The sequence below is a fragment of the Pipistrellus hanaki genome (genome assembly GCF_964339955.1).
Source record: "Pipistrellus hanaki genome assembly, chromosome: 8".
Lineage (NCBI taxonomy): Eukaryota > Metazoa > Chordata > Mammalia > Chiroptera > Vespertilionidae > Pipistrellus > Pipistrellus hanaki.
In genome coordinates this window covers 3,412,731-3,426,807 of record NC_140510.1, presented here as the reverse complement: position 1 = coordinate 3,426,807, position 14,077 = coordinate 3,412,731, and the positions used below count along the sequence as shown (strand labels likewise).

The window sequence follows — 14,077 nt, the reverse complement described above, 5'->3', positions numbered from 1 at the left end:
TTCTTGTTTGCAAGGCAGCTTATTTGGTAGCAACCAAAGGTTCTGTGTTTGAGCACATGAGAGACTGCCTGCTCACCTGGGTCAGGGCACATACACAAGTCAACCAGTGAATGCATAAATAAGTGGAACAACAAATCAATATTTTTCTCTCTTTTTTAAAAAATATATTTTCATTGATTTCAGAGAGGAAGGGAGAGGGAGACAGAGATAGAAACAATGATGAGAGAGAATCATTGATTGGCTGCCTCCTGCACATTAAGCCTGCAACCCAGGCATGTGCTCTTGACCAGAATCAAACCTGAGACCCTTCGGTCCGCAGGTTGTTGCTCTATCCACTCAGCCAAACTGGTGGCTTTCTTTTTGTCTTTCCCTCCCTCCTTTCCTGCCTCCCTCCCTCCCTACCTCTCCCTTCTCTTCTCACTCCTTCCCTCTCTCCCCTCCTCCCCCCCTCTGAAATCAACAAATTATAAGCATATTTTTTTTCACAGAAATTTAGTTAATATCTTAAAACTGAAAATGTATGTATGCTGCTTAGGTAAATGCAAACACTAAACATTTATGTATTCTGGAATTTTATTTTTATTTTGAAATGGGAGCTTATTGATTTACAAGTTCATTAAAAACTAAAACATGTTTCTGTAAAAAAAAGAGGAGTTTGTATTTCTGTTATCCCTCCACCCCTTTTCTTACAGTAGCTTTGTATGGGACTTGACATTGAGGCTTTTCTGCTCATTTTGATGTGAAATTAGTTTTAGTTTTAGAAATTGACACGGCTTCCTTTTCTGTTGATTTTATCTAAATGTTAAAAAATAAGGGTGGTTTAAAAAATAGTGGCTTGCTTTCTGAAATTTTCTGACTTGGTCCCTCACCTGTGCTTTTATTTGGACTTTCTCTTTCATTGCCTCTATCTTTCTGTCCAACACCAATTTTCTTTCGCCCTCAGCAGTTTTTCCTTAGAGTGGGGCACTAAAGGGAGTCCTACTTGTGAGTTTGAGAGTTCAGAGTGGCTTAACTGCCCTAAGCCCTTTAAACTTTATCAGGAGCCCCTTGGGTTCCCCTGATACGAGATCAAACAACACCTGTTGGCCACGACTTCCCAGTGAAATCTCTTGGCTGCTATGGGTTTTCTTGTTCTCAGGGTCATCTAAATCTCTCGTTTACCTCTGTGTCCTTTTCTGTGGCCTCCTGATAAGTTTGGTCTTGCTTGGCTTTTGTATCATGGGGATTTCTTTCTACCTATTTTCTTCATAAATGTGTCCATTGGCTTTTTGCTTTTTGTTATCTAGTTGCTTTGTTTTTGTGGGGAACTTTGGAAAATTAAAAAATTATGCTGTCAGTTGCCTGTTGTGCAGAATTTTATTACTTTTTAAAATATATATATATATTTATTTCAGAGAGGAAGAGAGAGGGAGAGAGAAAAATAAAAACAGCAGTGATGAGAGTGAATCATTGATCGACTGCCTCCTGTATATCCCCTACTGGGGATTGACCTGGGCATGTGCCTGTGACTAGAATCGAACCCGGGACCCTTTGAGACTGATGCTCTATCCACTGAGCCAAACCAGCTAGGGCCAGAATTTTATTCCTTTTTAATGATAGTGGTATTATGTCATTGTAAAAACCTCTTATTGCGACATACTAAAATATTACAAATGAAATGAAATGTTATTTAGAATTTATGTTGTAATGACTCAGTGATGTGTCCTAGAAAGGTAAATGAAATAAATTGGCCATGAGTTGATAATTTTGAATACTAGTCGCCCGGTGCATGAATTTTTGCACATTGAAAGGCAATTATTTAGAAGAAATATTTTAATATCACTATTTGCCCTTTCTCTATAAACCAAATTCACAACTGACAATGGCAGATGGAAACACTCATACGATTGGCACCAGCGAGAGCTTTATATGCATCTCACATGCGCGAGTCAACTTAGCTTTTTATAGATATAGAATAAACTTGCTTCATTAGACCTGCTTTCTTTTTTTCTTCTTTTTTTAATCAATCTTTATTGCTCATATTATTACAAAGGTTCCTCATTTATTCCCCCCTCCACCAGGTTCCCACCCCACCCTCCACCCCTTCCCCATCCCCCATTGTCCTCATCCATAGGTGCACAGTTTATGTTCAGTCTCTTCCTCCCTCCCTTTCCTCGATAGTAAATCCCTTTTCAGATAGTAAATCAGTTACTTAGCATTTTCTCATATCAATAATACCTCCACATGCCCAAAGACACATTTCACACAAAAGACATTTCCAGATAGGTCAACCAACCTCATCCAGGCCCCGCACAAGGCACTCACAGATCAACACCCCAGCGCTGTACTAACTCAACACATCCAGATCTAAGCCTTCCTCACTTGATTCAGCAGACCCTCAAGTTCCCCCAAAAGTTTCCAGCCATGTCTTCGAGGCAGCCTTGGGGTGGGGGCAGGCGAGGAGCGAGCTGTTCTGGGCTTGGCTGCTCCGAGCCTGGCCTCTGTTGCTCTGGTTCGTTCCACAACCAGCTGCTCCGGGTCTGGCCACTGCAGCTCCCGACCTGGCTGCTCCGGGCTTGGCTGCTGCTGCTCCGGGCCTGGCTGCACCCGACCCGGCTGCTCTGGGCCCCGTTGTTCCGGGCCCGGCCACTCAGGGCCTGGCCGCTCCCAGCCTGGCAGCTGCTGCTCCGGGCCTGGCTGCTTCCGACCCGGCTCTTCTGGGCCCGGCCGCTACGCGCCTGGCCCTTCCCAGCCTGGCAGCTGCCACTCCGGGCCTGGCCGCACCCGACCCGGCTGCTCCGGGCCTGGCCGCTGCTGCTCCGGGCCTGGCAGCTGCTGCTCCGGGCCTGGCCGCACCCGACCCGGCTGCTCTGGGCCCGGCAGCTCCGGACCCTGCCGCTCTGGGCCTGGCCGCTCCCAGCCTGGCAGCCGCTGCTCCGGGCCTGGCCATACCCGATCCGGCCGCTCTGAGCCTGGCAGCTCCTGGCCTGGATGCTCCGGGGTTGGCCACTGCTGTTCTGGGCCTGGCTGCTCCCGACCCGGCTGCTCTGGGCCCGGCTTCTCTGGGCCTGGCCACTCCTGGTCTGGGTGTTCCTGGACTGGCCACCCTGGGCTTGGCCGCCTCCGCCTCAGGCCTGGCTGCCACTGCTCCAGGCCTTGCTGTTGCTGCTCTGGATCTGGCTGCTGCTGCTCTGGGGCCTGGCTGTTGCTGCTCCAGGCCCGGCTGCCACTGCCTTGTGCCTGGCCACTCTAGGCCTGGCCGCCGTCGTTCCAACATTCTGTCCTTTTTTTTTTTTTTTTTTTTAAACTCATTTATGTTGAAATGTTGGCTGCTGAGTTGAGTTCTGACTTAGTCTTTGATTTTTCAAGATCTGTCTTTGTATTCCCTCCTAAGTAATTTTACTATCTTTTGCTCTCACTTGATTTCTTCACATTGAGAACTTCTTCGGTTTCTTCTTCCTTGTCCTGGAAGCTCAGCAGGTTGGCCTGTGGCACCCCTTTGTTCTCCGCGGGCCCCTGCACTGCTTCAGCCTGTTGCCGGGGTCGGCACCGCCGCCCAGGAAGCAGCCCCCGACCTCGGCTCCATTGCCCGCACTCAGTTGTCGAAGGCTCAGGGGCAACCTCCCCTGGGGGCCCCATCGCCCGGCTCCTTGCTGGTGCCCGGCTGGCAGGTGTCCGGCAGGGGCTCCTGCTCCTCGTCGCGTTCCTCCAGTCTGGAGCTTTTTTTCTCCTTCCCGCTGGGGGAGTCTAGCATCAGAGTCAACAGACTGTCCTCTGCGCGCAATGTACGTGACTCCGGGGGCTCCGCTTTTCGCCGCTCCCCCAGGACTCCACCTCACAGCCCCGTCTCCCTCTGCTTGGGCCTGGGTCCCCAGGGATTGGCCTAGGACTTAGACCTGCTTTCTGATGTAGCTAAACTTTTCCAGCCCAGTGAAGCATCCCAACATCTCTTTCAGGTAATTGTCAGAAACACAGCAGTAAATATCAACACAAAGCAGATTATTATTGTAGATCACGCAGGGAGAACAAAAGGTAAATATTTAACTGCAGCAGTGTTTGACTATACTTTGTACAGTAGGAAACCTGAGTCATTTTCAAGGTCCACCATTTCTTCTTTTCAGTCGGGTGAAGTTTCTAAGCTTTCTAAATCTCCTTTTCTGGCTAATGAAAATAGGATTCCACTGAGTCTCCTGTCTACTCCAGAACTTCTGTAAGGATCAAATGAGGTGAGGCATGGAAAACGCTTCACAGACATTTGGTTAACGTGTAAAATGTTTGCACTTGGCTATAAAGCAAGTCGTGTTCCTGGGCTGGAGAAACTGCAAGGAGGCTAGTCGCTAGGGAGAGGAAGCCGGGCGTTGCTACGTGACATCATTACCTGGTGCCCACAGCCACCATTGCGGGGCTGGCTGTGGGCTGTATTTTGTGCCCTGGGTCTCGGCAGTGCTGGCTGTGCTTTGGCGGGCTGCCATTCCGTGGTGGTGGCGGGCCCGACGTCCCAGTTGGGGGAAGCTGAGTGTTGCTTTGTGGGCGCTAGGTCCGCAGTGCCGTTTCTGTGTAAATGGCCAGTGCGCATCATGGCCGCTCCTGCATTGAGCATCTGCCCTCTGGTGGTCAGTGCACATTATAGTGACCGGTTGGACGGTCAGACACTTAGCATATTAGTCTTTTATATATAGAGACTAGAGGCCTGGTGCATGAAATTGGTGCACAAAGATGGGTGATTCCCCCAGCTGTGCCTACACCCTCTGCAATTCGGGACCCCTGCACCTTTTTCTTATCTAGCTAACCTCTTCACATTTAAAAAAATTAACTGAAATATCACCTACTCTCGGAAATCCTCTTTGAACAAATGTCTTTTCAATCTGTATTAAGTATTTTCATAGTATATCTTTCTTTTTCTTCAACAGCTACTTAGAGTGGATGCAATGTGGTTTTCATTCTTAAATCTGAATTTTTTTTCTCTTGGTCTTGTAATAGCAAAGCTTATCCAATTTATATTTTCCCTTTAAGGGCTTATATTTGGCTCCTTGCTTTTTTTCAAGCAATTAATTTGGATTGTAATAGTAAGCCTCACTTGTAAGCAAGCCTGTAGGTCTCTCTCTCCTTAGATTTCTGTAATACCTATCACTTTAGCATACCAGAGATTGTGTTCATAACGATATATAAGAAAATAACAGCCGAAACCGGTTTGGCTCAGTGGATAGAGCGTCGGTCTGCAGACTGAAAGGTCCCAGGTTTGATTCCTGTCAAGGGCATGTACCTTGGTTGCGGGCACATCCCCAGTAGGGGGTGTGCAAGAGGCAGCTGATCGATGATTCTCTCTCATCGATGTTTCTAACTCTCTATCCCTCCCTCTTCCTCTCTGTAAAAAATCAATAAAATATATTAAAAAAAAGAGAAAATAACAGTAAATGTCCCCTGATCATTTGATCTTCTAATATTTTATAATAAGATGTATTATTCTAATAATTTAACTATTACAAAACTGAGGCATACAGAAATAAGTTACTTTGAACAATAAAGAATTACTCAAATGTTAAAGCATTGTACACTTAGGGCCTCCCTCCCTTATCCTGTGCCTCAAATATCATAGCATAGTACACAGTTCACATGGAACTCCGCTTCCTTTAAAGTAGGAAGGGATGCCATACTCACGAATAAGCTGATTGTTATTTAAGGGCCTCACTGCACCTTGTTCTGCACCTTTGCAGAGGGGTGAGTAGGGGCTGGGGGAATTTGAGGAAACCCAGATAGAATTCTCCTCATAAAAGATTTTGCTAAGCCTGCCACCGGGACCACTGGGCATCTGTCCAATTAAAAACCGGACACACAGCAATAACAGAGGCACTGTCTCCTACTGCTAATGCGTGCGGATCAAACCTCAGCCTGCAGGAGCTCAACCTGCAGTCAGGACCAGGCCGCTGGGTAGACCTGGGCTGGTGCTTCTAACTCTGGGGAGAGGGACTTCCCGTGGCTGCAGGCTAGAGAGGAACAGGTCCCTAGTGCAGGCTGGTCAGCGGAGCGGCTTCTTTGCCTGGGATTGCAGGCAGCATGGCGAGGCTCGGCCTGGCCCATTCACCCATTGGTCGCAGGTCAGCTAGGCCTGTCCTGTTCATCCCATGATCGTGGGGGTCAGCGTGGCCCGGACCGTTCACCCCATGGTTGCAGGGTGGCTTGGACCTGGGCTCTTTGCCCCATAATTGCAGGGTGGCGTGGATCCAGGCTCTTCACCCTGTGGTTGCAGGGAGGCTCAGACCCGGGCTCTCTGCCCCGTGTTCCAAGGGCAGCCTGGCCTGGCCTGTTCGCCCATGATCATGGGGTGGCTTGGACCCGAGCTCTTTGTCCCGCAATCGCAGGGCGTCTTGAACCCAGGCTCTTCGCGCCGTGATCACGGGGGCTGGGACCACGGCTCTTCGCCCGCCCGGATCCAAGCCGCCTGCCCAGGTCCCCATCTCAGCCTGGTTCCACTGGTGGCTTCAGGCGCTGCCCCCTCTGCTTGCCCATGTCCCCAACTCCATCGGTTGCATAGGGCCTCTGCCTCCACTGCCTGTGATATGCAAATTTACCTGACATCTTTGTTGGGTTAATTTGCATATCACTCCTGATTGGCTGTGGGTGTAGCAAAGGTACGGTCAATTAGCATTTTTCTCTTTTATTAGTGTAGATGGGTCACAGGTACATGAGGGCTTATTGTACTATTTGTTCTTGTGTTTGTAAGTTTTAGAGTAACTTACAGGGAAAAAAAAGAATAATGAAAAAATTTTAATATCAATTTTTTATAGCAAACTTCACATTTCCTTCCTTAATTTTATCTAGAGAAGAAGGGGTCTTAATATTAGTATGTTACACCATCACTAACATACTAATATTAAGACCCCTTCTTCTCTAGATAAAATGATGGTGTAACATACTAATATTAAGACACCTTCTCTAGATAAAATCTATAGAAGTGCTTATCATTTTACCCTTCCCCTTTTCATATGCTCACTCTTCTCAGGGTGCCTCTTGGTAAAGCTGCAGATTGACTGGTCTCATTCTGCTCTGGGATTAATGGGTTCACTCCAAGCATAATCACCCAGTGTTCAGCCTTTCCCTTATCTTACTGTGCTCATTAATTTTATCTTTCCATTTCTGCAATTTATTTTTAAATTTTTTTTTTCCTCATTTTTTTTATTAAGGTATTATATGTGTACATACCTTACCAATCCCCACCTCGCCAACTCCCATACATGCCCTCCCTCCCCAGATTTTTACGTCCATTGATTATGCTTATATGCATGCATACAAGTTCTTCGGTTGATCTCTTATCTCCCCCATATCTCTCTACCCTCCCCGCTGAATTTGACAGTCTGTTTCTTTACTATCTCTGTATCTTTTTTTTAAATATATTTTTATTGATATTCCACAGAGAGGAAAGAACGGGGATAAAGAGCTAGAAACATCAATGAGAGAGAAACATCGACCAGCTGCCTCCTGCACACCCCACACTGGGGATGTGCCCGCAACCAAGGTGCATGCCCTTGACCGGAATCGAACCTGGGACCTTTCAGTCCGCAGACCGACGCTCTATCCACTGAGCCAAATCAGTTTCGGCTCTATCTTTTTGTTCATCAATTTATAATGTTCCTTATTATCCATAAATGAGTGAGATCATGTGGTGTTTTTCTTTCATTGACTGGTTTATTTCACTCAGCATAATGTTCTCCAATTCCATCCAGGTCACTGCAAATGATAAGAACTCCTTTTTTATGGCAGCATAGTATTCCATTGTGTAGATGTACCATAGTTTTTTGATCATCTGCTGACGGGCACCTCGGCTGTTTCCAGATCCTAGCTATTGTAGATTGTGCTGCTATGAACACAGGGGTGCATATATCCTTTTTGATTGGTGTTTCTAGTTTCTTAGGATATATTCCTAGGAGTAGGATTACTGGGTCAAATGGAAGTTCCATTTTCAGTTTTTTGAGGAAACTCCATACTGTTCTCCACAGACGTTGCACCAGTCTGCATTCCTATCAGCAGTGCACGAGGGTTCCTTTTTCTTCACATCCTTGCCAGCACTCTGCAATTTAAAAAAATATATATATATTTTATTGATTTTTTTACAGAGAGGAAGAGAGAGTGATAGAGAGTTAGAAACATCAATGAGAGAGAAACATCAATCAGCTGCCTCCTGCACACCCCACACTGGAGATGTGCCCGCAACCAAGGTACATGCCCTTGACCGGAATCGAACCTGGGAGTTTTCACTCTGTAGGCCAATGCTCTATCCACTGAGCCGAACAGGTTTTGGCTTGCAATTTTTTTTAATCCCTGTTTTTTTCTGGATCTGGGTTATTCCTCTGTTAATTTGCATATAATGCTTAATTAGGACTGCATCCTTAATCTTTGATACTTAAAATAGACATTTGTAATCTTAGTTTTCTACAAAGTACGTACTGCATTTCCTGGATACTTTTTTATATCTTCTGAGATAGGTTTTTAAAGTTCTGTTTTGTGGTTAATAATATCGCCTTCCTCATGAGCTGATATTGAGAGGAACTAGAGGAAATCATACAAAGAAAGCAGCTACAGCCTTGGCACACGTATTGGCCCCATGAACTGTGGACCAGCTTGGCTGCATGCTCTCCCCCAGCAGTTCACTGCATGGTAGAACGTGGTGCGCCCCCTGCCCTGCTGCTGCCTCCACCGCTGCCTTGGGACAGGCTGTAGATGAGGCTGCAGTCTTCAGTGAGCAGACATATTCCTCAGTTCGGGGTGCTCTTGGCCACACATTGATGGCATTGGAGGTTATTGCCAGGCACAGCACGACCCTATGCAGACGAGTGAACTGTAGACATTCATGACTACTCCACCAAGAAGCCCCATGTGAGTGGTTAACCTGGACGCAGAAGTGTTGAATTGAAAGCTACAGAGCAATTTATAAGAGTTGTGACCTGGATGGGGAAACCCTCAGTGCACTTTCTTGCTGTGTTACTTGGTTGAAGAATTGCGGCTTCCTGTCAGGAGGTTCGTTTCATTTCCTATTGCTCCCAACATCACTCGCAGCGCTGAAGTAGACTCAGTTTCTTTGCATCATTTCTGCATTCCATTGTTAAATTCTTTCATCACCCAGTTGAGTGTCCTTTAACTAGATCATGGCTCACAGGAGCTGCTCCGCTCCTGTGGCAGTCACATACAAGAATGTGAGATTTCTTATTACTCACAGTCCAACCACTGAGACCTCAAGACCCTCACAGAGGAAGTTAGAAGCATGGCGTTGCCGCATAGTGAGAGTGTGTGGAGCACCGTCTGGCGCTCTTGTTGTGGGGAAACAAGGAAGGCCTTGTTCTTGATTGGCCTTCAGTGATGATGCGCCACCATCCAACCAGATGGTTGACTGGTTAAATCTTATAACAGTAAGTTTCGTGAGGGAGCTGGTGTGGTATTGTGGCTCGTGTTGCAGGCCTTGGAGGAGCTCTGGTGCTTGCTGCCCTAGCCTTAGTCGAAGGTGGAATGAAATAGGAAGATGGAGTGAAGCTCCTAAGACAAAGTGGCGTGGAGCTAGTAACAGCAAGCAGCTTCTGTATTTGGAGAAGTTACCCCCCCCAAATGCGGTTGTGCTTCAAAGATCCCAGCTGTCAATCCACTGATGCTGCTGCCTTGGGAGTGGAACTTGAGATGGGACCTAATTTGTCTTACATCTGAGCAGACATGTTGGCGTGGTGCATAAGTCTAAAGTGGCTTCCATAGGAGTGTTGAAAAGCAGTTTTACTGGGCTCTTAGCTTGACAGAATTGCAACCTTTATGTTTGGGTTCTAATCAACGTATTTTGACACTTAGCAAAGCAAAAGATTGTTACTGTTCAGCATTTAAAATGTGGTTATCATTGGTACCAATTTGCTTTTCCTGAACTTAGGCAGTATTTAGTTATGTCTTTAAATCTATTCCCATGCCAGAATCTTATCGATATACTAGAGGCCCAATGCATGAATTTGTGCAGGGGTTGGGTTCCTTGACCTGGCTGGAGATCAGGGCCGATTTGGGCCACGGGAGGTTGGCTGGCGGGGGGAGGGGTTATGGGAGGTTGGCTGGCCTGGGGAAGGAGCTGAGGGAAGTTCTCATTAGGGCCAGGGGAGGGACCGTGGGAGGTTGGCTGTGGGAGCACACTGACCGCCAGGGGCAGCTCCTACATTGAGTTTCTGCCCTTGGTGATCAGTGCACGTCATAGTGACCAGTTGAGTGGTCATTCAATCATTCGGTCTCTTAGGCTTTTATATATAGATAGTTTAGAGGCCTGGTACATGAAATTTGTGCATGGGGGAGCAGGGTCCCCTCAGCTAAGCCTGTACCCTCTCCATTCCTGAACCCCTCAGGGGATGTCTGACTGCTGGTTTAGGTTTGACCCCCATGATTGGTCCTAAGCCACAGTTGGACATCCCTTTCACAATCCTGTACCCCTGCCTCCTAACCACTCACCTGCCTGCCTGCCTGATCATCCCCAACTGCCCACCCCCCTGCCAGCCTGGTCACCCCTAACTGCAACCCCCCTCCTCCCCCCTCTGGCCTGGTCGCCCCTTACTGCCCCCTGCTGCAGGCCAGGTCACCCTTACCTGCCTCATGCTGCTGGCCAGGTTGCCCCTAACTGCTTCCTGCTGCCAGCCTGGTTACCCCTCACTGCCCCCCCTGCCAGTCTGGTCACTCCTCACAGTCCCCCTGCTGGCCTGGTTACCCCAGGCAGCCTGCTCTTCAGTCGTTTGGTCATCCCTCACTAACCCCCTGCCAGCCTGGTCACCCCTTGCAGCCTATTTGCTCGTCTGTCCAGTTGTTTCAGTTGTGAGGGCTCCTGGCTTTTTATATCTATACTAATAAAGAGAAACATGAAAATTGATTGTCCCTCTGCTATGCCACCAGCCAATCAGGAACAAGTAAGCAAATTAATCCAACAAAGATGGTGGCAGGAGTGAGCAGGAGGCTTGGGTTGCCCCCGGTGACGGAGGAAGCCAAGCTTCCTGTCTGCCCTGCCCTCCGCTTAAGGAGGGGCTGGGGGAGAAAAAGGAGGGCTGGGAGCCTGGGTCACCAGGGATGTGGCCAGCCTGAAAATGGCCCTCAGCCCCTTACCCAGGCTGGCCACTCCCCAATGGAGTAAGAGCCCTCGCTGAGGGGCCTGGCCAGCCTGCAAACAGACATCAGCCCCTCACCCAGGCTGGCCATGCCCTCCCAGCGGGGGACCCTCACCCCATGGGGGCATGGTCAGCCTGCAAACAACCACCCCTCGCCCAGGCTGCCCCATGCCCCAAGGAACCCCCACCCTGATCCGGGACACCCTTCAGGGCAAACCAGCTGGTCCCCACCGTGCACCAGGCCTCTATCTATACTAATAAAAGGGTAATATGGTAATTAGACTGGGAGACCTTCCAGGAGGCCTTCCGGAAGATCTTCTGGACAAAGCCATGGTGGTGAGGCTGAGGTAGAGGCAGTTAGAGGCCAAGAGGGGAGGGCAGTTGTGGGTGATTAGGCCAGGATGGGACTGCAGTTGTGGGTGATCAGGCCAGTTGGGGGAGATCAGGCCAGCAGTGGGGGCAATTGGGGTTGAGCATGCTGTCATTGGGGGTCAGTTGGGGGTGATCAGGACAGTGGGGAGAGGCATTTGGGGGTGAGCAGACCATTGGGGAGAGAAGAGGGGGTGAGCAGGCCAGCAGGGGAGGCATTTGGGGGTGAGCAGGCCAACAGGGAGAGTGGTTAGGGGCAATCAGGCAGGAAAGTGAACAGTTAGGAGCCAGCGGTCCCGGATTGCGAGAGGAATGTCCAACTGCCGATTTAGGCCTGATCCCTGTAAACCAGCAGTAGGACAGCCTTCAAGTGGTCCCAGATTGGAGAGGGTGCAGACTGGGCTGAGGGCCCTCTCCCCTCCCCGCTTGAATTTCGTGCACCCGGCCACTAGTATATGGATAAGAGATTTAGAAAGATTAGGTGCCAAAATACCAGCATAATACTTGTATACTTTACTTTTATACGGAACTGAAGTCCCAGGAATTATGAATACTATGGACTTAGGTGGTTTCTCCCTCATTTCAAACTTAGAAAGTAGGGCCGATATGGTTATTTGCCTGCTGACTTTATGTTTACATCTCCCACACTCATACACATATACATCAGGTTTGCTCAACTTTTTTATTTTTAATCCAAGTCTTAGTTATTATTTAATTTTTTTTAAATAAATCTTATTTATTGTCTCGTGTGGAACATATAGAATATGCTCTTCGGTAAATATTTTTTTTAAAGGTAGACATGCTATGTTGTGCTAAAACGATTCTTAATCACAAAAAGTCTGAAATTCTTGTATTTTTTTTCATACATTCTGAAGTTGTTTACCAACTTATTTTTGTTTGAAATGTGACTTTTCCCTTACTTCCCTTTCTTTCTTTCTTTTTAAAAAAAATATATATATTTTATTGATTTTTTACAGAGAGGAAGGGAGAGAGATAGAGAGCCAGAAACATCGATGAGAGAGAAACATCGACCAGCTGCCTCTTGCACACCCCCCACCGGGGATGTGCCCACAACCAAAGTACATGCCCTTGACTGGAATCGAACCTGGGACCTTTCAGTCCACAGACAGAGGCTCTATCACTGAGCCAAACCGGTTTTGGCTACTTCCCTTTCTTGAAAAAAAAAAAAGAGTGGGTTTTTGCTTATGAATTGAGCAGACATCTAATGTTATTTGTCTTTTGAGCTGTGTAACTTAATGTTTGTATACTTGATAATTTGTTTTATTATGTAATAGATAAAATGGTTTTGTGTATTGATGTTAGTTCAACCACATATTTATACTGTTTGGGAGTGCGTGGTTATAGTTCTGTGGGAGAAATAATTTGTCATTGTTCACCTGCTTGTAAAATTTAGTGTGAGAGCTTAAACATCTAAATAAACGAGTGGCATTAATCATCATTGTTTTTGCTTAATGTTAACTTAGAACATGTTAAGACTAAATTGGGTTTCACTTAGTACCTAGTACCGTTTGAAGTAAAGTGTGTGTTTTTTAACAAATGAATGATTAAAGGAAGTTGTCATTTTAGTAAGCTCCTTATAGACACAATTTGTTAGGGTGATGAAGACTATTTATTATTAAAAGTGCTTTGCATTATAAACTGCTTTTTAGAGATTTAGTAATTTTGAACCATTATGTACTATTCTGTACTCAGGAGAAATGTAAGGGAGGTCTTTGATTTTAATATCAATTCCACCAAATAATAACTGGTTAGAGTTAACTTCTGAGCTTCAGTTTTCTCATTTATAAATTAATTATATAACTTTATAGGTTTTTAATTGATTTAAACAAGTATTTGGCACAAGAGGGCTTGATAAATGTTAAATTTTTTTCAGTAATCTGAAACATGCATACATAGTTTATGCTAATCTAAATGGTCATTGTCTGTTTCTTTTTTTAAATTACAGTTACATCCAAATAAAAGACTCAAATTTGAGTGAAAAAAAAGAAAGCAGCTACATGTAAAGCTCTTCCTGTCACATAATGGGTGTTCAATAGATGATAATTTTTGCTTTTACTGATGTTTTGTTGTCATTTTATTACCTATTAGAATATGCATGTCTTTATCTTGCCTTTGGTTTGAAGTTATTTTAAAAAGACTTGTCTTAAAATGACAGATAGCGGCCGAGGAGCCTCCGCCGGCAGGATGTAGCTCCTTCTTCTCGGTGCACGGGAGGCAGACCTGCGACTTCGATGCCCTGGAGTCTCTTCTGCTGACGGCACCTGAACGGTAGCGTGTGTTTCTCTCTGACTGTCAGGCATTCCCTGTGCTCCCTTTTCCTCTGCACCAGGACTACTTCCAGTCTTTTAATGAGTTTTATGGTCTCGAGTATGGATTCTGGAACCGGACTGATCAATTTTTAAAAAAATATATATTTTATTGATTTTTTACAGAGAGGAAGGGAGAGAGATAGAGAGCTAGAAACGTCGATGAGAGAGAAACATCGACCAGCTGCCTCTTGCACACCCCCTACTGGGGATGTGCCCGCAACCCAGATACATGCCCTTGACCGGAATCGAACCTGGCACCCTTCAGTCCACAGACCTATGCTCTACCACTGAGCC

At 46.6% G+C, this 14,077-nt stretch overlaps 1 protein-coding gene across 5 annotated transcripts in view; it reads left to right on the top strand.

The window, feature by feature from the left end:
• The window catches only part of UGGT1 (UDP-glucose glycoprotein glucosyltransferase 1), a 151,931-nt gene that overhangs the window by 20,084 nt on the left and 117,770 nt on the right, over positions 1–14,077 (top strand). For all 5 annotated transcript variants that reach the window (XM_084891989.1, XM_084891988.1, XM_084891991.1 and 2 more), the window contains one exon: positions 13,630–13,742. In XM_084891989.1, coding sequence (XP_084748115.1) covers positions 13,630–13,742 — 113 coding nt within the window. The remainder of the gene's footprint in view (positions 1–13,629; positions 13,743–14,077) is intronic.